Below are 24,225 nucleotides of genomic sequence, written 5' to 3' on the forward strand. Positions count from 1 at the left end.
TTCCCTTTACAAATCTATTTTTTTATTAAATTTGTAGAGAACAAATTAAGGCAAAAGTTACAATATTTGAGCTAGCAAAGGACTGTTTTACTTGTTTCTGACTTTCCTGAAGTTTTTAGATTCAAACCAAGTTGGCTCTCGGCCTCCCGGCAAAACTGTTTCAGACTGATCAGAATAATGTATTACAATTGGCCAAATATAGACCACTGAAAAAACCTAAAGCTACAACATATAAAGTGTTAACCCTTGAGTCTTACATCTTGCATGGTTGAATGTCTGCAATTGCAGGACAGTTGAGTCTTACATCTTGCATAGTTGAATGTCTGCCATTGCAGGACAGTACAAATTTTGAACCAGAGATGATTGGTCTGATGACGATAGGTTGCAGTCTAGAGTAAAATATGTACTTCATGAAGCTTCAAATAAAATGATAGGCAACAAGTCTTCACCTGTACAGCAGGAGTTTAAGACATGACAAAAGTTCAAAGATCATTTATAAATTTCGTGTACGAGTTGGAGCTATTTCATACCTTATGCTTTTAAAGTTTGATATTGAGAATATGTCATCGTGAAAGTCCAAGTCTTCAGGATTATTTTGGACCACTAGTTTTTGAAGGACCAGCTCTTTCTACCATAACATCGTAGAGTTGCTTTCCATTCTATTTGTAAAAAAAAAAAAAGAAATCATAAATCAGGGATTCAATTGGCACTGAGGTATTTCATTCCTGAAGTTTAAATATGAACCAAGGGCCAAGTAGGATAGATAGCTATAATATTCAATTATGTGAGGGGTTTTCCTAGAACCTCCAATATTTGTCAAAACCAAATACGCTAATCCAGTAAACCTGGTTAAGCCAGGTAAGATGCCAGAAGCATTCCAAGAGATTATCTGATTAATAACCAGAAAAGGAGCCAGAGAAGCAATTACAAAAGTAGAAAACACAAAACAGTCTGTTTTTGCTCCTAACGTAAACTTACAAAAATTACTGGGAAGAAGTGAACTTGTCCTTCAGGCTTTGTTTGTGTTTCCTTAAAATACACCAGAACGGGGAAACTTGGCCACCAAAGTTCCCAATTCACAAATGTTGAGTATCTGTTGTTAAGTACCTAGGTCAGCTGCTTACTCTTTTGAAATTTGGATAGAAGTTCAAAAGAACACTTACTTCCAACGGTTTTTTCCACCCACAAAGACATTTTCACCTGAATCATCAAGCTGGTCTCCTACTTTCACCTCCTAAAACCACAAATGTCACATATGTATCAGTGAAGAATTCAAGTGCCGTATCTGTAATAATTGAAAAAATATAAAATACTCCAAAATTATTATTCTCCAATGCTCTTGAAGTTCAGAATTAAATTTTATGAGGACCCCTTGCGGAAACTAACTCAAAATGATGTTTTGGCACCAATAATTGTTAGCCAAGAAAGAAATTAGAAAGCATATTGTAGAGGGTTCTTTTGGTTAAGGAGAGAGGACGTGTTGCAATGAGTGAATCGAAATGCGCTAGAGACAGTAGAGAGGAAGACTGAAGCAGTCCTTGAAGCGTAAGTGCTTTGGATGATAGGTGGTGAGGGATAAGAAAAGGTGGAAGAGTGAATTGGGATGCGCTAGAGGCAGCAGAGAGGAAGACTGGAGCAGTCCATGAAGCGTAAGTGTTTTGGGTGGCAGGTGGTGAGGGATGAGAAAAGGTGGAAAAGGTGACGGATAACGGCAAATGAGAAAGGCTGAAGAGAAAGAATGCTTGGAGGAATCTAGAGAGAACTTTTAGAGTAATCTTAGCTGGGTGTCCAATGATCTCCCCCTCTCCTTACCTTCCAACCTGCTATTTACACTTAATAAGAGCACTTTCTTAGGAGTAATTAGGAAAACACATTTAATCATGGGAGAACATGCTTATCATGGAAGAGCAGTTTAATAACGTTTTATGAGATATTAAAAGAATAACAATGTAGTTGAGTATTGGGCATAAGTTTTGAGTAAATGAAATAGTGGTATTTGATAGTACGTCACATGTATTTTTAAGGAGTAAGGAAAGAAAAAGGAGTAAAGCACATGTACTTCAAGGAAAGGTTAAAAAGAAGTCCTCTTAATTATTTTCATATCTGAACCACCAAGCCAAACTCTCTAAAACATCCCAATTGTAAAGGTAACCTATGAACTCTGCCACTTGTTCTGAGTTACTTTCACTTCCTCGCACAAATAGCTGTTCTATGCTTGTTCCTGGATGTTTTTGTGCCTGGAATGCCCCTGGACGCTTCCACGCTTGGAACACCCCTGGACGTTTATGCCCTTAGAACGTCCCTGATGTAATTTTTCTGTATAACTAGAATTGAGCATCTACATTTTACCCCCTACATAAAACTTCTTATAAAAAGTTTTATGCATAAGAAGATGTTGATACTAATAAGAAAGACAATGCTTATATATTGAGTTGGTAATTATTGAGCAGTGTCGTTATTATTATTATTTTTATTTATTATATATATTTTTAACAGTCAAACAAAAACTTTAAAAGAGCAAAAGAGTATTACTCTCAAACCATCCTAACATATCCCAAAGTTGGTGAAGCTTGAATTTCTTTGGCTATTCCAGCCATGTTCATACACTAGTTCCTTATAAAAAGATATGCTGCTCTTAGCGTTATCAATTCTATGCCCCACAATTTCATGAAGCAAATTGTACACGTATTGGATAAATGCAAGTTTTTTTTTTTTTTTTTTGCTTTTACACTTGATAAGGAACATAGGAACTTTGCTTCCTACGGTGGATTGTTGTCTCAATTTCTAATATATGTTAATAGCTTATAGATTAACACAATTATTTACCAAGCACACTGAATATATATATATATATATATTACAATTTATGTGTTATATCTATATACCTCCACCAATTTTCTTCAAACTTTCTTTTTGTTTTTCAAATGTATTTGAAAACAGCTAATTAAATCTTTCTTATAATTAATTATGAAATAAATTGGTATATATAAGGAAAAGCAATTAAAGATAGAAAAGGATTTGATAAGAAAATTTAAAGAGTTAGATTCCTACTTGGAAAATAATTTCTGAAATCTATAAATACAAGAGAATAGTTCTGTAGAAATTCACAATCAATTCTCAAAGGCTCTCTTTAATTCTCAAAGATTCTTCCTTAAAATTTTGAACAAGTAAGTTTTCTTTACATCAATATTGTACTTGTTTCTCTCTTCTTCTTCTTTTTATTTATATGTTTTTTTTTGTTTAATATATACATATATATTTATTCGTTTTGTTTGGCATAAAGGAATAATAAAAAAAATGATGCACAAATAATAACAAATAAATAAACACGAAATATTAATGCATAAGTAGGAATGGTAATGCATGAGTACTTATCTGGTTGTTTTTGTATCGTTTGTATTTGTAGAAATTTTGTTGCCTCTTCTTATGGCCAGAACTCGTTTTACCCCAAAAGTTCACTATAGAAAGCCTGGTAAGGCTGTTCTGGGGAAGAAAAGGAAGAATACTGTTGCAATCCTTCTTTCTAAGAAAATGCGAGTAGGGGGAACTGGTGAAGTACCTCTTATGCAAAAAAATTGAGATGATAGTATCATCAGGGAAGGAGAACAAGATTGCTTTTGGGAAGCAGTGCGTGCAAACAGGTAGATAGGCATTCATGTGCATCTGCTGGCTATCATTGGGATCGTATTTGTAACGAAGCCGCTCCAGATAGAAGGTGTTCCATCTCAGGAACGTTAGTACTGAAGTTCAGATTTGAACGTGGTGAATTCCCTCTTTCAGTCACTAAATTTGGATCTAATTCATTATGGGTATAAGGTTGAGATGAATGGATAGAGAAAGTCTTGAAGAATTTCACTTATGTGACTGCTCTCAACAATGCTGGAGTCTTTGACGTTGTAAGAGTCATCACAAAACTCCACATTCGCAGGGAATCCAAAATTGAAGTATGTCGCGCTATTTTTACACAGTGGAGTATCTTTTCACATACCATGGTTACTGCTTGGGGAGAGTTTACTTTCACTTTTAAAGATATGCGTATTCTTTTGGAACTTCCTTGTGTTGGTAGAGACGACCTTTGTTCCATTATACTTTTTAAAGAGGAAGAAAAAGTTAAGGAGTTCTTTATCGACTTGTTTAAAAGCCAAGTTAAGGGTTTCAAAGTGGCACACTTCTCCAAATGAGTAGGACTCTTTTATAAGAAGTTTAACATTAAAGGTGAAAAGTAGTTCTCCTAAGTATCCAGATCACATTCATGAGTTCATAGTTTTGTTGATTATGTGGTTGGCTCGATATGTCTCAATCATCTGGACAACCTAGAAAGACATACCGAGCCAACCACATAATCAACAAAGCTATTAACTCATGAATGTGATCTGGATATTTAGGAAGACTACTTTCATCTTTAATGTTGAACTTCTTATAAAAGAGTCATACCCATTTGGAGAAACGTGCCACTTTAAAAGCCTTAACTTGGTTTTAGAAAGTATAATGGAATGAAGGTCGTCTCTACCAACACAAGGAAGTTCCAAAAGAATGCGTACATCTTCAAGAATGAAAGTAAACTCTCCCCAAGCAGTAACCATGGTATATGAAAAAGTACTCCACCGTGCAAGAATAGCATGCCATACTTCAATTCTGGATTCCCTGCGAATGCGGAGTTTGTGGTGACTCTTACAGCGTCAATGACTCTAGCATTGTTGAGAACAATCACATAAGTGGAATTCTTCAAAACTTTCTCTACCCATTCATCTCAACCTTGGACCTATAATGAATTAGATCCAAATTTAATGATTGAAAGAAGGAATTCACCACGTTCAAATCTAAACTTCAGTATTTATGTTCTTGGGATGGAACACCTTCTATTTAAAGCAGCTTCGTTACAAAAACGATTCCAATGATAGCCGGCAGATGCACATGGATGCCTATCTACTTGTTTTAGACATACTGCTTCTCAAAAGCAATCTTCTCCTCTTTCCCTGATGATACTATCATCTCAATTTTCTGATACAAGAGGTATTTCACCAGGTCTCCCTACTCACATTCTCTTAAAAAGAGAATTTGCAACAATATTCTTCTTTTTTTTTCCAAGAGCAGCCCTACCAAGCTCACCATAGCGAACTTTTGGGGTAAAACGAGTTCTGACCATAAAAAGAGGCAACAAAATTCCTACAAGCACAAATGACACAAAGACAACCAGATAAGTACTCACATATTACTATTCCTACTAATGCATTAATATCTCGTGTTTATTTATTTGTTCTTATTTGTGCATCATATTTGTTTGATTACTCCTTTATGCTAAACAAAACAAATAAAGATATATGTATATCAATTACTAAACAAAAAAAAAACCTTAAAGAGAACAAGCAATAATAAATAAATAATCCTTCTACGATAAAATAAAATAAAATAACAAGTTAGTATTCATTCTAACTTTCAAGTCTTTCTTAACATTGAAGGTGTTCATTTTTTGTGCAATTTTTCTTTATATATAAGTATCTTTATAGTCTATAATCCATAAATATATATAAATATATACCCAAAAAAATTTTTAAGGAAAAGCCTTATAAGTTCATTGTGAGTTTCTACACAATCAATCTCCCTAGAGAAATTTATAAAATCCTTAATCTCAAGGTTTGTCACTCATTTAAATATTTTCACTATGCATGAAATTTTTAATAATAAAATTTTCCTGCAATGGGTAAACTATTCTAAGTGGTTTAGGTGTTCCAAGTAGGAAAGCGTCCAGAGTTATTATAAATGCAAAAGCATGCCTAAACATATACATAAAAAAAAAAAGAGAAATAAACACAATATTGATGTAAAGAAAACTTACTTGTTTAAAATTTTAAAAAAGAACCTTTGAGAATTAAAGAGAGCCTTCGAGAATTTATTGTGAATTTCTACAGAGTTATTCTCTCGTATTTATAGATTTCAAAAATTATTTTCCTAGTAGGAATCTAACTCTTTAAATTTTTTTATCAAATCCTTTTCTTCCTCTAATTGCTTTTCCTCATATGTCTCTACTTATTTCATAATTAAGTATAAGAAAGATTTAATTAGCGAGCTTCAAATACAATTGAAAAACGAAAAGAAAGTTTGAACAAATTTAATGGAGGCAGATAGACATGATACAGAAATTGTAAAAAAAATATATACATATATATATATATCCAATGTGCTTGGCAAACAATTGTGTTAATCTACAAGCTATTAATATATATTAGAAATCGAGACAATAATCTATCATATGAAATAAAGTTCCTATGTTCTTTATCAAGTGTAAAAGTAATAAAAAAAACACTTGCATTTATCCAGTACATGCACAATTTGCTTCATGAAATTGTGGGGCATGAAATTGATAATGCTAGGAGCAGCACATCTTTCTATAAGAAACTAGCGTATGAACATGACTGAAATAGCCAAAAATATTCAAACTTCACCAACTTTGGGATTTGCTATGATGGTTTGAAAGTAACACTCTCCTTTCCCTTAAAGTCTTTCTTTGATTGTAAAAAACATATATATATATATATATATATATATATATATATAACAAATAAGAAAAATAATAATAACGATACTATGCTCAATAATTACCAGCTAAAAAAAAAGAGAATATATATATATATATATATAAGCATTGTCTTTCTTATTAGTGTGTGCATCTCCTTATGCATAAAATTTCTTATAAGAATTTTATGTAAGAGGCAAAATGTAGATGCCTAATTCTGGTTAACTATTATTTTTAAAATACTGTTTACAGGAAAATTACATCAAGGATGTTCCAAGCGTAGAAGAGCCCAGGGGCATTCCCACTTGGGGTATTCAAAGCATGAAAGTGCTCGACGTATTCCAAGCTAGAAGCACCTAGGGTGTTCCAAGCGTAGCAGCGCCCAGGGGCATTCCAAGAGCAGAGGCGCCTAAGGGCGTTCCAAGCGCAGAAGTGCCCAAAAAAAGTTACGCGCTCAGGGTGTTCCAAACGCAGAAGTGCCCAAAGAACGTTACAAGCACAGAAACACGCAGAAACAAGCATAGAACAATTATTTGTATGGGAAAGTGAAAGTAACTCATAACAAGTGGCAGAGTTCATGAGTTATCTGTACATTTAGAATGTTCTAGAGAGTTTGACCTGGTGGCTCAGATATGGAGATAGTTAAGAGGACTTCCTCTTAACCTTTCCTTGAAGTACATGTACTTTACCCCTTTTTCTTTCCTTACTCCTTAAAAATACACGTGACGCACTATCAAATGCCACTATTTCATTTACTCAAAACTTATGCCACTATTTCAATTGTTATTCCATGATAAGCACGTTCTCCCATGATTAAACGTGCTCTCCTAACTACTCTTAAGAAAGTGCTCCTATTCAATATAAATAAGAGGTTGGGAGGTCAAGAGAGGAGGAGATCATTGGACACCCAGCAAAGATTACTCTAAAAGCTCTCTCTAGATTCCTCCAAGTATTCTTTCTCTTCAGCCTTTCCCATTTGCCATTATCCGTCACCTCTTCCACCTTTTCTCATCCCTCACCACCTACCACCCAAAGCACTTATGCTTCAAAGACTGCTCCAATCTTTCTCTCTGCCGCCTTTGGCGCATCCCGATTCACTCTTCCACCCTTTCTCGTCCCTCACCATCTGCCACCTAAAGTACTTACGGTTCAATGACTGCTCCAGTTTTCCTCTCTACCACCCCTAGTGCATCCCGATTCACTCATTGCAACACGTCCTCTCTCCCTAATTAAAAAAACCCTCTACACATATCTAAGGAATGGAACTAGGTATCATCTTAGCAACATGAATTTCATAAGATGTCACTATATTATGTTTGCAAGCACCTCACTTAAGAAATAGCATAGTCACGAGAAAAATTGACTAACCAATGCATCCCCATCAAACACAAATCTCACTCTGGTTGTCTGGAAGAAGAACAAACTGTCAGCTGATTTCAGTTGAAAAAGTGAAATATAAAAAACAAACCACATGATAGGAAATAGAAACTAAAAATAAGGTCAGTCTTGACAAAGGAGGAGGGGATTCGTATCGAAGATCTCATCATAATGGTATCTTATGAACTGTTTCACATTTAATAAAGGGAACAAAGCTCTTTAGATGGTGACAATTTGGATTCTTCTCTATTTCTACTTATTGGTACCTGGAACAATAGGAGCAATCCAAGTAGACCAACAGGTGCAGCTGGTAATAGGTTATTTGAATAAGCCAATCCACCAGCTAGACCTGTTTCAATTTACAATTTACAAAACATATATTATGAAATGCAATCTTGTTTAAAAAGAAAGGAAGAGAATTGACTGATAACAGTAAGACAATGGTGCCCATTCAGTTTTATAAAGATCAAAATCAATCAAAAGATTATTATAAGGCTAGTCATCACAAGATTAATACACTAAATATGCATGTTCTAAAGAACCAAACACAGATATAGGTAGCAATAAGAGATTGCTCACAGACCGGTGCAAAACCATATCTAAGCTGATGCAGCTCAAAACCCAACCTTGTTCACACCGGAATGCAGCTTGGATCTAGATATTTGGAAAGGGCCTAGCCTCAGACCATCAACACTAACAGGTAGACATAAACTACCGATTATCGAAGAACTATTATGGTCCTAGTTTTGACAATAAATTCATCCTTTAGACAAAATAGGCAAATTTGCTTAAGCAAGCTAATAAGTTCATTTGAATACACCATTCAGGACCACCAAACGGCAAGTTCTTCATCACTCAAATGGGCCAAGATACCAAAAAAATAAGGGATGTATTAAAGAATAGAAAATACAGAGTACCCACCAAGTAGGACAATTGGTATGCGATAATCTGGGTCAGGAATCACAGTTTCTTTCTTCTGGACCTTCCTTCCAAGCTGCCAAGCATCAAATGAGAATCTCAAACCCTGAGTGACAACTAATGAAACTGGAATCATAACCCAAAATCATTACAATTAAAATTCATACTTCCTGACACCCAACTGGGTATAATTCAAACTTTCAAAGTCTTTTACCTTCATCTACCATTTACTTCTAAGAATTCAAAGGAGGAAACAGATTAAAAAAATGAGCAACAAATGTCAAAGTTTATTCAGGAGAAACGACACAAACCACTGACGCAACAACAATTCTGCCTCCACGAGGACTGTTGAATTCTCTTCTTAGAAAACTTTGTTTATATCGTACTTTGCCATGGAATGAGCTCCTCAACTGTCCCAAAAGACCACTCACTTCATTCTCTGTTTGAAATAAGCATGTAATTAGTTCTTTTAAATCTTACTTCTCCTCAATGAAAACATAAAAAGTTATACTGCATATTTCACTACCCACAAATACTTTTCACAGAATTCTCAAAGTTTCTTTACGTATAAAACACTGAATTTTATACGAAAAGAAAAGTAATATAAAGCATATTAAATAAGAGCCTGAGAGTGCTTACCTTGGGAAGGCAGAAATGGAGCAGCAGTCAACAGGAAAGCGCTAGCCATTTTCTGGTCACTGTTTTTGCCAACGCAATCTTTTGTTTTTGACAAAAAAATAAAAAAGGGCCAGGTTCTGGTTTGTTTGTAGAATAAATTGACCTCATTGCCCCGCTTCCAGATAGCAAGTGACTTCCATACCGCAGCGGGTATGCCAAGGGCATTAAAGTAATTGAATTAACTAAATGACTTCGCTTCCGTTTTGCCTTATCTAGTGGTAGCACAGCAACCGAAGGATAACTTTTTCTCTGTTTCTAACTGGAAGTTCAAAGCTTTATAACACAAAAAGCGCTTCAAAAAAGTGAAAAAGTCTCTTAAAAATAAAAAAGAATGGCAAACTCTCTTTGTTTCTCTTCTGTTTGTTCCTTCAACTCTCCCAGTAAACCAGGTACTCTAGAAGTGGATGTTTCTTTGATATTAGTTTAATTCTAGGAGACAGATTTTTTACTTTATTGTTTATTGCATTGGTTTTAGGAATAATTATTGATAATTCCTATCCGAGGAAGGTTCTTCGGGTAAGTGAAGTGTTTAAGAGCTCCAGGAGTGCCAGAATTCAATCTTTAGAGGCTAAGGTGAGAGGGTTTTTTTTTTTTAACTATCCCATTTGATAGATAGTCTGAGTTTTGCATTTTATTAGTGAAGTTGGGGAACTTTAAGTTTGGTAATTTGAACATTTCTTGCCAATGGGCTCATGCCCATTGGTAAATTCGCAAGGTGGGAATTGTGAAGGAATGATTTGGATGCTAATGGTTTGTATGTTGGATTTTTAGATTGTAATTTATATTTATTTTGTGGGGAACATATAGTAAAACGAAGGAAATAGTGGTCAAGACTCAAGGCATGAATTAGAATGATTGTGTTTGTTATCTAAGTTAGAATGATTTCTGGAAATGGCTAAGGAATTTGCCTATTCTTGAGGAGGATGAATAATATGGAGAACTGGGAAAACCAATGCAGCATTCCATTTTATGATTCCTAGACCAAAAAGTGTACAGTTAAGTACCTAGATTGTCAATGTATTAGTATTCAGCTATGAGCTACCTTAAAGAATCAATTCATGGGATAGTGAGAGTAAGCGGGTTATGAATTCATACACTAGAACCCATGATTCTGATGGTAAGGATAGGCATTTTCGTGTTTAAATGCTGAATAATACAAGCTGAGGCCTATGTGAAAGAATTGTTGTGGCTGATGGCATGCATATAAACTTAAAACAATGAGGCACAGATCTTTGTATAGAAATGAAAATGGGAAAGGTGGAACATGGTTAAGGGGGAAGGTCAGTTTTTTTAAAATATCTTTTCTTAATTTTTTCTTATCCTTCTGTAATTTTCTGCCTGCGTATTTACGTAGCTTTTTTTAACAGGTTGCAAATAACAATCAAAGTGCTAAACCAAATAGTATTGTCTGCGCTGATTGTGATGGAAATGGTAAGCAAAACTGTGGCCACTTACATTATTGTTGGTCCGGTCTTTTTGTCAGAGATTGGGTTTCTTCTTTCTTTTTTCATATAACTAAAAATTTTGGTACAGTCTCTGGCTTGAAATGAAGCAGTATTGTTCTCTTGAAATCTACCGATATTAATTTAAGTGTTGAACTTAAGACCTTCTGCTGTTGATATATATGGTATTGTAAACATTGACCTAGAAGGATGCCTTAAACTGCCAATTGTAAGAGTTTTTAGTGATGAAATTCCATTTTCTGTATATTCCATCTGAAGAAAGATGTATGATTAGTTGATTGTTATATGTGAAGAGCAAGCAAATAAAAGCATCCAGCACTTTTTTGTCTCTATGTAAGCAATGTGACAACAACTATTCAATGCTATATAAGCATCATGAAGTTGGTTAAACATAGAAAAGCTTAGATGCTGTGTACTTCATAACAGTTCATTACATGGAGCAGATAACAGCAGAGCTATATGTTTTCCTTTTTCATTTCTTTTTTAATTCACTGCCCTTCATCCTTTCCTACTTAGTATTTTGTGTTTTTTTTTTTTTTGTGAGAATTTCAACTTTATAATTGATGAAAGTGAATAACAGTTTTATTTCTTCTCAAGTGTGTAAGAAGGCTTCTTAGCTAAACGGTGACCTTAACACTTGCTTGTTTAGCTTGACCAACTCTCGAGTGAAACTCTTCCTATCGGCTAACTTGTTTCTTCCACATCATAAGTATGTTTGTCAGGTGTGAAGGTTTTGTACTGATTGTCTTCTCTGAGCTAATCGTTCACTCTTCCAGACGACTTCCTTTATTAACCAATGTTCAAGTCACTATTTAGGCATTTTAGTTTTTATTTGTCTTTTATTATGGTACTTGAGCTTTTCATGAGCATCACTTCCAAGATCCTTGTCTGAGTTTTCTTATTCTAATACAACCAACAAACAATTATAACTTGCATAATTTCTATATCCAACTGCCAGGTGCTAAACAGTGTACTCAATGCAAAGGTACTGGAGTTAATTCTGTTGATCACTTCAATGGACAATTTAAAGCTGGTGGGCTGTGTTGGCTTTGCAGGTGCTCATTTCCTCTCCGTCCTCCTCCTCCTTCCCCACTCCCCCAGCCCAGTTGTTATAGCTTGCATTAATATCATATCTGTCATTATCAGTTTTTGATCACCTTCAAGTTAATTATTCACCCTTCCTTATCTTCGTTATTCTGATGTCCCCCGTTAGAGGATAAATCAAGGATTAAAAGTTTTATTTTTGATTCTGATTATTACTGAGAGCAAGATGGAATCGTGAATTTTGCAATTCTTGTTGGAAAAGAAAATGAACTCTTATCTATGAGCAGGTCAACTGGCCAATATTCATAGAATTCTTCTGTGAGTTTTATGTGTAGGGCAGACCAGATTCTATAAGTGTCTTAAAAGAACTGACTTCACCTTTTTTATTGGCTAAAAAAGGTAATTGATAGCGATAGTTAGTATTGGGACTTCACTACCAAGAAATTCATTATTTCTGATTGTAGAAATTGACACATTCTTGGTTCAATAGCCAGGAGTTCATCACATTCCTTCTTTTCCTCACGTGAGGAATCCTAAAGTTGATGAATAAGGAACATAGATTTGAAAACAGAGGCACAGGTGATGCTCTAATCTTCTTTCAACCATGTATTTTACTACATGGCATCACAATTCTTGGAAGCGGTTTTTTCAGTGCGTCAGTAGCTTTCTATTCCACAATTCCGTGGCTAGATTAAACACTACAATTGTTAGCAAGCAGTGTTTGATCCTATTGATGTATGTTTTGTTGCAGGGGGAAAAGGGAGATTTTATGTGGGAATTGCAATGGAGCTGGCTTTATTGGGGGATTTATGAGCACATTTGATGAATGATGTAAAAGCCCAATTTTGGTTTGTGTTTGTCTTCAAGGATATGCACTATAGACCATCTTTTGTAATTTTGTTTTGTTTCTTAGATAAAAGAAATACCTTTGTTTCAGTTATAAGGTCGTTCTTTCGGAAATGGTTCAAGTACCTGTGGCCATACCTAAACTGTAGCACCTGCTGTATGGCATGCAGAACTTTAATATTTTCCTTACCAATAGTTTTCTGTTACTTGTCAATCTCAGTATAGTTTGTTCTGTTTCAAGTCAGTAAATGATTCAAGCAAAAACGGAAGTCACTAAAAAATTCAAGGATTCTGGTTTCAAACTTGTTTGAAAATTGAAAGCCATCAGCAACGTGGGTCTTCATCACCTAAATGCAAGGATATATTTGAACCTTTCTGATATAGTGGCAAAAAGAAAACAATACCACAACGCGCCAGGTAGAGGTCGAACCGACGACTTTCTGCTTAAAAAACAGACGCTCTATCCACTGAGCCACAGCCGCGTCGGCACAAAGATAACTGTACTTGTAAAGTTTTCTCAATAGAGTCAGATTGGCAACAAATTTTGGATTTCAAACTTCGATCTAACGTTTAGTAACAGGGATGAACAATAAAGGAAAAACACAACGCGATAGCCAAGAAATTGGTTCAGCACATGTTGCCTGTTATGGCAATGACGCTTTGGAGAATGTTGCCATTAAATTAAACTATCATCTTTCTTGATCTCCACCGAAGGTCAAGTACTCGTCTCACGATTTACAAAGACTTTATAACCTAAAATAGGGACAAAAAAATAGGAGTATGAGATAATATTGTTGGTGTCTGAAGTTATTAATATTGTATTGTAAACCATATCAAAATTTGTAAAATATTGTACTATCTTTACTTATATTGATAATATAAAAAAATTTTGCAAATAGTTTAATATTTAAAAACATACTCGAGAATTACTTTGATTTTAACAAAACCATTGGGAGGTTATTTTGAGAAATATTTTGAAGTCCATCTCTGCCATTGCCATCAATTATTTGACAGCAACCCACATACACCCCTTTTGAGAACTCCTTTTACAGTTGATCCTAGAAAATTGGTTATCTCTAGGAGCACAAACAAGACAAATTACTTAAATTAATTACCAATGCTTAGCACCTCGAATTTGAATATTTAACAAGTGTGTGGAACATGCACGCTTGATTATAACATAATAAAGCTAAATTATCGAGAAGTATAATGAACCCCATACAATCAGGTCAAGAACATCAAGCACTTCCATCAGATGATTTACACAAATTTCATACTTCTTAGTTTATTCAAATTGTGATACGGACAATGAAGGTAATTTCATATCTTAGGAATATAGTTGCTCCATATAAAATGAAAAAAAGAAGGAAAAAAAACATATATATAAGACAGGTTCTGATACATGTCACAGACATCTTTTGGCTTGCGCCATTACTTGCACAAGATCACAACAACAACAACAACAACAACAACAACAAAGCATGCTATGCACACTATGACAATATTAGCCGAAGGATCTTCCCGGAATGCTTGAATGATTTCTCAGTTTCTTCCAAACAATGGTTCTTCTCATCTCTAGTCCAGCTCTGAATTACCAGATAATTACATGTATGTTAGTCATAAATTTACCGTTAACTTATTGATTAGCGTCTTCAGGGGAAAAATAGCAAAAGAAGGTCAGAAAGAACCATTGGTAAGTTTACAGGAGAATTCTGCATTAATACAAAGAAAATTTACCTCAGCAACTTTATTCAGCTTATCCCTCACGTTTTGTAACAGCTGGGAAAGGTCACCATCCCATTTATAAAATTCCAACTCCTTGTTGTCAAGTATCTTCTCAGCTACCTAATACAAAGGAAAAATGGAGCTTGATTACTGGACATAGGTCAAGATAAATGAATTTAACAAAGGACTTTCCAGGGAAAGAGGGAAGAAGGGGGGAGGAAGGACCACATGGATCATGGCAAGTGCATGCATTTAACATGTTACAAGATAAGTATGCCTATGGGGTATCCACTAGATAGAAACTTAACAGATAAATGAGCTGACCCAATTGGAAATGAGAGAGACAGAGAGCAAAACACCACGTGTTTGCTTATACACAGTGTAGATCAGGACTGAGTAACACAGTCTTGAACACACACTTGAAGCTAGTATTTCTTATACCTTCTTTCCAATCATGCGACCACCAGCAGAGTGGGCAAAATATATATTGTAGAAGTGGCATATGAATGCCTGAGGATCCTTCTCTGATAATTCTTTAAGATACTCAGCATAGGTAACACCAGGCGAAGATGGTTCTGGAATGGCATAGACTTGCTCCTTGAACCACTGTAAATCCTTTGACAATTTTTCAGACCTTTCCAATCCAGTGTTTCTGAATTCAGCATCTGCAGCAGACCCAGGAATATCACTTCAGTTTTCTAGCAGTTTAGAAACAATAAAAAACCACCTCAAGAAAGATTGCAAGCACATACATGACATGAGTAAGCTATGAATAGAGTGATGCATGGTAAACCATCTGAAACTTCAGATTTAACCCAAAGTTAGCAGCACTGATGCTTTTAAAGGCATTCATTTCAAGGATTAAACAGCTATAATTCAATCATCTAGGTTAGATGGTTAAAGTCCTTTGGTGGTTCTGTGAAAAACCATCAAATCTGCCTTTATCAAGGATGGAGGTTTAGAGGTAAAGATGTATCTAGGATCTATTCCTCTTCTTGGCACAGAATAATTGGCACATTACACAACTCAATACACTACCTCTGCCCTGTCATAGCAAAGTGTTGCTTGGGAATTTAAACTCCCCACTGGCCATTCTGGTCAGTCAAGACTCTCCAAGCCAGTTGACACCATGAAACCATCGATTCATAACAAAAAAATTATTATAAATATTTATAATTCTTAAAATTCCCCAGTACATGGGGTAATTCTTCAACAAGTTTCAAATATGCATAATTTCATCCAACATGATCATGAAATAAAGTGCAAGGGAAGTCAAGAGTTTGAGCTACACACAGACATCAGAAGCAGTATATAGTAGACTTCATGGGGGTGACTGTCAAAACATGCGAAAAATATCACAGCATGATGCCCACCATTTCCAAGATTCTTAACAAAATTTAAGGTGTATATTAGTGATCATATCATTGTTTAGGCGAAACATACCAAGAAGTTTATCATGGAAAGCTGATCTGCATGATCATGGGAAAAATGAAAAACACTGAACATAGAACCTGTTAGAAGAAAGAATAGAATGAGACTAACCCAAAAAGTTGTTCAAGTGGGTAAAATCCAGAAGCCTAGACAAACTAAAACTACTTACCAAGTTCCTTTAACAATTTGAAAAATACAATCACCCTTAAAGCCATATACTTCTATTTGAAGGCTCGGAGACATATAGAATCCTTGTTCAGCAATGATTAGTATTAGAAACTAATTATCAATCTTCAAACTCAAGTACACACTACATACTAAAGTCCCAATACCCATACAGAAGAAGAGATCACTGATTTCATGAAAAAAGACGCATTCCATCTTATTCTTGTAGACTTTTAGTCAAAATTGAGCTATGTTACTCCAAGTTCGCTCTTTGGTGCCATCTAACAACACCTAACTACCATCATGAAAAACACCTTCGACTCCCTTCTTCTCTTATTTTCTCTTTCTAACCCCCTCTTTTCGTGCATATTCCAACTCTGAAAATCAATCACGATACTACTAATAACATAGCATTGATGAAACTCCATGACATTAATCCACTCCGATAGATAATGTATTGACGTTGAGCCCCCCACCTCAAATCAAATAAGCAACCCTTCACCTAAACAAAAATACTACTTTTAAGAGGTAGGTTCACAATAGTAAAACATAAACAACTATAGTAAAATAAATTAAACAAACACATATAAGAAACAGAAACATTAACCAAGTCTAGTAAAAAAGCTCTTCAAATCACAAAAAAAAAATCCAAAAAGACTGACGAAAATAACTAAAAGAGCAAAGGTTACCCAGAAAAAAAAAAAACTTACAGAAAGGAAAAGCAGCCTTTTCAATAATCCCTTCAAGCGTATCATACACCAACTTGCTATCCACAAGGAACTTCAAGTAACCGTCAACGCTGGGCTCCCATTTCACCACGGGCCTTTCTTCGGGCTCTTTCACTTCCTTTTCTCCTTCCTTTGCTTGCTCTCTTGTATGCAACTTCATAGCCACGAACCTCATCTCCTCCACGAACCCTTTAGCCTCGCCAGGGTACCTCTTCCTGCGCTTCTCTGCCGTAGTGGCCGATACGACGCCATTCCTAGTAGCCATCCTTGGGGGAAGTTTAAAAGACTGAGTTTTGAAATATGGGTAATCCTTGGCAATAAAACTGGAAGAGAAATTGGGAGGCGGAGGGGTTAAAGTTAAGTTTGGTTTTTTTAAAAGGGCGTGCGATTGGGAAATTGGGGTCAGAGACGCCATTGAAAGAGAGGTTTCTTGCTGGGTTATATATGGGATTTTTTTTTTTTTTTTGGTTGTTGCTAAGAAGAAGAAAACGAGAGAGTTTTCAACAGAAAAGAATGAGATTTGAGGCTTGAATTGGCGGTTCAAGTACTCTTGAAGCTAAAGCGATAGAAACAAATTGTCTATAAATTAAAGGGTAAATAATTTTAAAGGAAAAAGAAATTTTGGGGGTTGCTTAAAAAATGGTGAGTGTGATGGGCAAGGGTATTGGTTGCTTCTTGGTTGTGTCTATTATCTGGGAGGCATCTGCCATTGCTGTGTTATTGGACCATGGTTTTGTTCTTTAAATAATTAGTACTTGAGAGATAAAGAAAGGGCGTGGCTGAAAATAGAATTGTATTTTCCTGATATGGAAAAAAATAAATGTCAAAGCTGTATTATTTTAAAATACTATACCATTTATGGAATATCATATTTATTGTTTTATTTCAATCATAAATTACTAATCTTATTTTTTTTATAGGATCTATCAGTAGACATTTTAACTACAATTATTTTAACAACAAAAAGTTAAACTATTAAGGGATCTATATAAAGAGAAGTTTTACCAATATTTAATTTTTAAAACACTCCTTAGTACCAGTGATAACTGCTCCATAGACTATAATCGAGTACTATTGTTTAGTATGCCAAAATTCCTACCTATTTTGGTTGATCCTTTTCTCTCTAGCTAATAATTATTTTTGAGCAAATAACCCAAAAAAAAGTCAACGATTTAAAAACTAAATAAATTTACTCTTTTGAGATTTAAAATTAGCTTATTTTTACTCAATTTCATCCATTCCAACCAACTCGAATAGTGAATAAAACTGTTATTGTAAAAAAATGAGGAATTACAAATATTCAAATTAGCTTTCTAAAATAACAACATAAATATATATATATATAAAAAGTGGAGCAACGATTACACGAGCACCGTTGGCTCAAAACGACGTCGGCATGAGCAGAATAGATGGTTCAATACGTGAGCGGACTGCCAGTTATATTGGTGGTTGGGCAAACAAAAAAAAAACCAAGTATTTTACGGATTTATTTGTGGTGTTGGTTAATTGTGTGCCGTGGAGAATAGAGAAGTGGGATAAATTTTTTGGGGATTTGTTTTTTGCTGGCTTTCTTCTCCAGGTACTTGACGTGTCTTCATGGAAAACATAGAAAGTTACGTAAAACTCCGACGATTGAGTTCCTATAAATGATTTCAGGAATTTGTTCACCGTTATTTATAAAATTACGTATATAAATATTTTATGAGTAAAATATTTTTATTTTTTAAAATTTTAATCAAAATTTTAAATGAATCTATTAGTTTCAAAATATACACTCTATCATAAAAAAAGATATTCGCTGAACACATAAATCTAATTGTTAGTGTTTTCGTTAATTTAATAATATAATAATATTAAAAAATTATTTTTTATTAATTTTAAAAATTATTATTATATAATTTTTTTATTAAAAAAATTAGAAAGGAAGCTGAATTTTTTTTGAATTTTGTTAAAATTAATAAAAAAGAAATGACATTTTAATTTTTTTCATATTTTATATTAATGATCTTTACACTTTTAAGACGTACTATCTATTTTTTATACTAATGAACTCATGAAAAATTATGCCTAAAAGTTAAGAGACGAAAATATTTTACCTTAATTTATATCTATAAGTACTAATAACTTTATATTCTTGAGTATTATTTTTCAAGTCTAAATTTATTTATACATTTTTATTCAATATAAATATTAATTGCTTTCAAGCATGGTTGATTAATTCACATTATATACTTACACATACAAATATCAAATAACAATTTTGTTCACGTGTTGATAAAATAGCAAGCATTATTGATTATCATCATCTTAATTTTTATTGAAAAAAAATTCTCATCATTATTGTATAGATGGGGACAACATAATTTGTTTTTGTAATTTTATTAATATAAAATAGATGGAGTTAAATCTTTAATATGCAATAAGAATTAAGAAAGTAAAGCATAAAGAAGAAATTTTCTATTATTTTCCAATTAAAACTCCTTAATCTCGCATTCTCCTCTCCATAAATTTGTTTCTTTTTTTTTTTTTAAACTCTCCATTGAGGGCTTTGTTTCATAGTATTTTTTTTTTAGGAAATTATGAGAAATAACCTTTATTGATTAAGGCATTTAAAAAATAACTATAAAAATAAATTTAACTAGTTTTAGTCATATTTAACCATAACTTGATAAAAATACCCTTAAAACTATTCCAAATAAATTAAACAATTTCTCGTAATTTCTCTCCATTTATACTTTCGATTTCTCTCTCTCACCATCTCACTCTCTTTAATTTTATCAATTTCTCTCTTCGATATTCATCTACTATACTCCTATTTCTCTCTCGTGTGTTTTTAGATTTTTTTTTCTACTCTTTTAAGACATCAAGTAATGGTTTTGATGTACTTGAGTGGATGACTATTTGAGGAATTTGATATTTAGGTATTTTGGATAAAACTAAAATGATAAAAATGATCACAGATGTTTGAAATAGCTTTTAGTTAGATCAATTTAGGACCTAGACACCAATAAACTCAAACTTTTAAAATTTATAAATCTAGGTTTTTAAAAAAAAATTTGTCAAGTTGTAGTTGAAATAGGTGTTTTAGATAAAAAAATTTGTGTTTTGATTTATAAAAACATGTTAAAAACACTTTAATCGATACCAAATTGTCAAAAAGACAAAAAGAAATGGAGAGAGTTGAGAATATTTGAAGTTTTTGTTCGTAAGTAACAACAACATTTTTAAGTATTAAAATGTAACAAAATATTTTTGAATATGACGTATAATAACAATATTTTTTCAATATGGTGTGTAACAATAACATTTTTTTTTCAATATGGTGTGTAACAACTTAACCATGATATGTCATGTTTTTGTACATGATATGTAATAACGTGTCACATGTTTTTATACATAGCGTGTAACAATCTAACTATGGTGTGTCACATGTTTTGTACATGACGTGTAACAATCTAACCATGCCGTGTCACATGTTTTTGTATACGGCGTGTAACATGTTTTTGTACATGACATGTGATAACCTAACCATAGTGTGTCACATGTTTTTGTATATGACGTGTAACAACCTAATTATAACGTGTAACATGTTTTTGTATATGGGGTGTAATATCATGGCATGTAATTTTATTAAGGATAATTTTGTCTAAATTGATTAAAAATAATTAAATTTATAAAGAGAGTTATTTTTTAAAAATATCTTATGTTATTTTTTAAAATGTTCCTATTTTTTTGGGCTTTCTAGGGGGATTTGTTGATAGCCAATTGTTGAAAGCTGGTTTCTCTTGATGTTAGGGCTGGTGGGTTGCCATTGCCTTGCTGGGCTTTGCTTAGAAGGAATACTTAGTTAGTTAGTTACTTAGTCAGTTCCGATAGCCATGAAAGAATAAAAGAATGCATAATATACTTGTTTAATATATATATATATATATAAATTATAAACTTTAACAATTAAAATGTTCCCCAAAAACCCATATGCAATTTAAAAGAACAAAAAATCATTCATAATTATGCTTAATGGACCATTTTTTGTTTGGCATGGCTTGCTTATATTTGCAAAATAGTTTTACTTTTGGCAAAGTTAATGTGGATGTAAAGGTAAAGGAATGAATTGCTCAAAATTATAAATGAGGGTAAGCTCCTAATATTTGCTTTCTCCTTATGATTCATTGATTCATAACGGAGTTATGTTATTGTGTTTCATCGTTATCAATTAAGTCGCTTTGGCCGAGTGGTTAAGGCGTGTGCCTGCTAAGTACATGGGTTCATCCCGCGAGAGTTCGAATCTCTCAGGCGACGACTGTTTCCCTTTTTCCTTTTTTTAATTTTTTGTCAACTTGATGCAAAAATACAACTCTTCAATCAGATTTGAGAGTGCACAAAACAAATCTTTATAATTTTTTTGCTTAATTTTATATAGATTGATTCATGACGATTCTGTTGCTGTTACGCTTTCTATCGGCAATCAGTTAAATCTTAGAACATAACTTCCTAATCTCTCCTTCTGAACCAGTTTTGACCTCAATGCTGCTCATCTTGATCATTGCTTTCCGAAACTCAAAATCAAACCTTAACCCCAACAATCCTCTTATGTTCCCAGCATAGTTGTCTACTATGCTACGTGTAGCAGCATCCCCCCAAAGCCTCTGATCTGATTCCAAGACTCCTTTACCATCACGTACATTTTTGAAGAAGCTCACATCAAATTTAGTCTGGCTATCTATATCTAATGCAACCCTTTTCGAGCCATCACCATTTTTGGGACAAAGAGTTTGAAGTTGAGCTAAGAAAGATTGGTTAATGGTCGGGTCTGCACTTCCAGTAGTTGTGAAGTTGTATAGGCGGTATTTGAAGAATAAGCAATCCGTTTGGCCGATTGTATGTGCCCCTGCCATAGAAACATGTATACGGTTGGAAAGTTGTTGCTTTAGTTATTGTTTTCTGGCAAAGAAATTAAAGGGAGACAGGGTATATACCAACTAAAGTTACAAGATCACGATCGTCGAGGCCTTTGGCAGCAAATTTTTGCCTTTGAGCAGCGATGGACTCAAGTGGAGAAGGTAAACTTGAGGTTTGAGATGATGAAGACACCCTGCCATCTCTTCTTCCGGTTGGTACTGTCCAACTTGGACCATCACTCTGACATATGGAAACGAATGAAAACCCTTGAGTTGTACTTTGAACTAAAATCGTGTCTATTTATATATATATATATATATATATATATATATATATATCTATATGTGTGCGTGCATGTATAGGTTACAAGGCAAAAACGATTACTACCAAGTCAACAGCATCACGAGCTGCCAGCGCTAGTATATCAGCACATGAGACCACTCCGGGGCATAGAGCTTCTAGCTGTGCTTTTGCATCATCAATTACATCAAATCCTCTTAGACCAAGGTTTGGCAACGCACTTCTCTCAGCAGAAGAGCCAGAGATCAACACCGAACCGTCACAGCCCTGAAAAAAGTCATGTCAGTTTGGTAAATTAGATTTTATTTATGCAATAGAGAAGAACACAGAAAAATGAGTAAGCAAAGCAACCTGTACAAAGCAGTCATGGAAATGAAGCCTGAGCAAGCCAGCAGCAATTGTAGGATCTTTATTGAAGTGTGATTCAACTGTAGACCTTACTGTTGCCTCAGCCTTTGGACATGAAGAAGAATAAAATCCATTCTGCAAACCTCCCTGTCCCTGAACTAACAGGACCATCATCAAGTTCACTATAGAAACTAACCAAAAAGCTCCCATTTTCACAAATGGTAAACAATACCAAATCAAAATTAAGCAACCGGGTTCTGTATTTCACTACTAGGGCAGGGCAGCAGCATTTATATATGGATTTGCTTAAGTTGCTTTATTGGCCTGTCTTTTCGTCGAATTTTGGAGCTGCTCTTGAGCTTCTTTTAGTGGAACGCGTGGGACCATTTAAAATAGTGCTCTCCCTTTTAAAGATTTGTCTGGCTATAGCGAAAGGTTGTGAAGGTGGAATCACTGTGCATGACTGCATATTATTGTGCTTCAAGAAATGGCAATTGATAACGTAAGACGCCTCTTGACTAATTGTATATCTTCTGATTCTTTAACTTTATTCCTCAACGCGTTTTTTTTCTTTTTCATACTGAATTAACAATATGTCTCTTTCATTTTCCTTTTTTTGAAATGTTTTTCACCGCGTTCATATTGATCAAATACCATTAAGGAAAAGGAAAAAGGAATTGATCAAGGATGTTAATTAAATCTATAGGTTGGTTTCGAATTTTTCATGTAAATTCAGGAAAAAGGAATGGTTCTCTAATGATTAAGTATTCTTTTTCAAGAGGTAGCTAAGTAATAATTAGTCCTTGGAGCACTTGTTAGGTGAGGGAAGTAATAAATAATTATATTCTTAAAAAATATTTTAAAAAATTACAATTATTTGAAAATACTAATATTTATAATTTATTGCACATGAATGTTTATTTTTTATTTTTAAATAATTAAACATGTTAAATCTAAGGAAACGAAAAATGTGTGTCTATATCCATGAAATGAAATTGGGCCATAACAAGACTTATATAGCTCTACCTTGGATCGCAATTCCCAACCCAGTGCACCTGCATTTACTCAAAATATTATTAGGTACGATTACAAACTAGAAAGTTTCCCTTTCACCACAAAGTTTTTCCTTTTCCATTAAATAGTTATGTATGGAGATCGGATTGCATATTTATGGTTTGTAATAAGACATTAATAGCCTCTCAGCCAATCCGTTGTAGTCTAGTTGGTTAGGATACTCGGCTCTCACCCGAGAGACCCGGGTTCAAGTCCCGGCAACGGAAAACTTCTTTTTCCTAAATAAATTTTCGATCATGTATTTCTGATAAGTAAATTCCAAATCTAATTACACCATAGATAAGTTGAAATAAGTGATTTTCTATTAGCCAAACCTGAAAACTGAACCTTGCCATCAAAATTAGAAAATGGCTCTCTTCTTTCTAGAAAGTATTATGCCAATAGCGTCCTTTTTGCCTCCATTGTGTTCTTCTTTAATTATTTCTCAGCAAAATAATAATAATAATACCAATAAATTGCTCTTGATTTAATTATTAAGCAAAGGGACTAGGGACGGCACACAAGAAGCAAAATGAGGGAATATTTTCTTTTGGCAACTTGATTAAAAATGCAGAAGCATTTGGAGTGTACCACAAGATTCTTTGAAAACGATACCAAAAAATGCAATTATTGCATTACCTGTTTGTTAGGAAACTTCGTCTGAATCGTATTGTTTTCTGTTGTTTCCTTGGTGGTGATTCCTCAGAAAGACCCTTTATTTTCAAGATGAAAAAAA

At 34.0% G+C, this 24,225-nt stretch overlaps 4 protein-coding genes and 2 non-coding genes across 8 annotated transcripts; 3 read left to right on the top strand and 3 right to left on the bottom strand.

Annotated features, from left to right (window-relative positions):
• Positions 1–65: 65 nt before the first annotated feature.
• On the bottom strand, positions 66–9,606 carry LOC18588757 (uncharacterized). Of its 2 annotated transcripts, XM_007013379.3 has the most exons (9): positions 9,449–9,606; positions 9,121–9,248; positions 8,813–8,885; positions 8,158–8,240; positions 7,883–7,921; positions 1,164–1,234; positions 979–1,093; positions 531–659; positions 66–449 (listed from the first exon to the last, which is right to left on the bottom strand). In XM_007013379.3, exons 1-8 carry the CDS (start codon positions 9,495–9,497, stop codon positions 591–593), a joined length of 627 nt encoding a protein of 208 aa, XP_007013441.3. In that variant the 5' UTR covers positions 9,498–9,606; the 3' UTR covers positions 66–449; positions 531–590. The 2 variants fall into 2 exon arrangements, with proteins under 2 accessions (XP_007013441.3, XP_007013442.3); XM_007013380.3 differs by lacking the exon at positions 7,883–7,921.
• Positions 9,607–9,719: 113 nt separating this feature from the next.
• LOC18588758 (DnaJ/Hsp40 cysteine-rich domain superfamily protein) lies at positions 9,720–13,046 on the top strand. 2 transcript variants are annotated; one of them, XM_007013381.3, is made up of 5 exons: positions 9,720–9,876; positions 9,963–10,060; positions 10,855–10,918; positions 11,909–12,005; positions 12,746–13,046. In XM_007013381.3, the coding sequence occupies exons 1-5, from the start codon at positions 9,819–9,821 to the stop codon at positions 12,822–12,824; spliced, it is 396 nt and encodes a 131-aa protein (XP_007013443.3). In that variant the 5' UTR covers positions 9,720–9,818; the 3' UTR covers positions 12,825–13,046. The 2 variants fall into 2 exon arrangements, with proteins under 2 accessions (XP_007013443.3, XP_088665716.1); XM_088809590.1 differs by having other exon boundaries at positions 11,936–12,005.
• Positions 13,047–14,099: 1,053 nt separating this feature from the next.
• Positions 14,100–17,615, bottom strand: TED4 (Plant heme oxygenase (decyclizing) family protein). Its single transcript, XM_007013383.3, has 4 exons — positions 16,872–17,615; positions 15,007–15,230; positions 14,578–14,685; positions 14,100–14,426 (listed from the first exon to the last, which is right to left on the bottom strand). The coding sequence occupies exons 1-4, from the start codon at positions 17,302–17,304 to the stop codon at positions 14,334–14,336; spliced, it is 858 nt and encodes a 285-aa protein (XP_007013445.2). The 5' UTR covers positions 17,305–17,615; the 3' UTR covers positions 14,100–14,333.
• A 3,491-nt stretch (positions 17,616–21,106) lies between these two features.
• TRNAS-GCU (transfer RNA serine (anticodon GCU)) lies at positions 21,107–21,188 on the top strand. The gene has a single exon. It is a non-coding gene; the product is annotated as a tRNA-Ser (tRNA).
• Positions 21,189–21,264: 76 nt separating this feature from the next.
• Positions 21,265–22,685, bottom strand: LOC18588760 (peroxidase superfamily protein). The gene is made up of 4 exons (XM_018128366.2): positions 22,440–22,685; positions 22,176–22,355; positions 21,866–22,028; positions 21,265–21,777 (listed from the first exon to the last, which is right to left on the bottom strand). Exons 1-4 carry the CDS (start codon positions 22,644–22,646, stop codon positions 21,359–21,361), a joined length of 969 nt encoding a protein of 322 aa, XP_017983855.2. The 5' UTR covers positions 22,647–22,685; the 3' UTR covers positions 21,265–21,358.
• A 958-nt stretch (positions 22,686–23,643) lies between these two features.
• TRNAE-CUC (transfer RNA glutamic acid (anticodon CUC)) lies at positions 23,644–23,716 on the top strand. Its single transcript has one exon. It is a non-coding gene; the product is annotated as a tRNA-Glu (tRNA).
• Positions 23,717–24,225: the final 509 nt, after the last annotated feature.

This window comes from Theobroma cacao, chromosome 9, assembly GCF_053813885.1.
Source record: "Theobroma cacao isolate CCN51 chromosome 9, ASM5381388v1, whole genome shotgun sequence".
Classification (NCBI taxonomy): Eukaryota; Viridiplantae; Streptophyta; class Magnoliopsida; order Malvales; family Malvaceae; genus Theobroma; species Theobroma cacao.

What these genes read in the sequence shown, in the direction of transcription:
- LOC18588757 (XM_007013379.3), bottom strand. Translation starts at nt 9,497, where the DNA reads ATGGCTAGCGCTTTCCTGTTGACTGCTGCTCCATTTCTGCCTTCCCAA. An exon ending in TGTTTGATGGGGATGCATTG is followed by an intron (nt 1,235 to 7,882) that starts GTTAGTCAATTT and finishes TTGTGGTTTTAG; the next exon opens with GAGGTGAAAGTAGGAGACCA. An exon ending in GGTGGAAAAAACCGTTGGAA is followed by an intron (nt 1,094 to 1,163) that starts GTAAGTGTTCTT and finishes ACTTAACAACAG; the next exon opens with ATACTCAACATTTGTGAATT.
- LOC18588758 (XM_007013381.3), top strand. Translation starts at nt 9,819, where the DNA reads ATGGCAAACTCTCTTTGTTTCTCTTCTGTTTGTTCCTTCAACTCTCCC. An exon ending in CGCTGATTGTGATGGAAATG is followed by an intron (nt 10,919 to 11,908) that starts GTAAGCAAAACT and finishes TCCAACTGCCAG; the next exon opens with GTGCTAAACAGTGTACTCAA. An exon ending in GGGCTGTGTTGGCTTTGCAG is followed by an intron (nt 12,006 to 12,745) that starts GTGCTCATTTCC and finishes GTTTTGTTGCAG; the next exon opens with GGGGAAAAGGGAGATTTTAT.
- TED4 (XM_007013383.3), bottom strand. Translation starts at nt 17,304, where the DNA reads ATGGCGTCTCTGACCCCAATTTCCCAATCGCACGCCCTTTTAAAAAAA. An exon ending in AAAGGCTGCTTTTCCTTTCT is followed by an intron (nt 15,231 to 16,871) that starts GTAAGTTTTTTT and finishes GGTCTGCTGCAG; the next exon opens with ATGCTGAATTCAGAAACACT. An exon ending in AGCTGAATAAAGTTGCTGAG is followed by an intron (nt 14,427 to 14,577) that starts GTAAATTTTCTT and finishes CTGGTAATTCAG; the next exon opens with AGCTGGACTAGAGATGAGAA.
- LOC18588760 (XM_018128366.2), bottom strand. Translation starts at nt 22,646, where the DNA reads ATGGGAGCTTTTTGGTTAGTTTCTATAGTGAACTTGATGATGGTCCTG. An exon ending in CTCGTGATGCTGTTGACTTG is followed by an intron (nt 22,029 to 22,175) that starts GTAGTAATCGTT and finishes TCCATATGTCAG; the next exon opens with AGTGATGGTCCAAGTTGGAC. An exon ending in TGATCTTGTAACTTTAGTTG is followed by an intron (nt 21,778 to 21,865) that starts GTATATACCCTG and finishes TTTCTATGGCAG; the next exon opens with GGGCACATACAATCGGCCAA.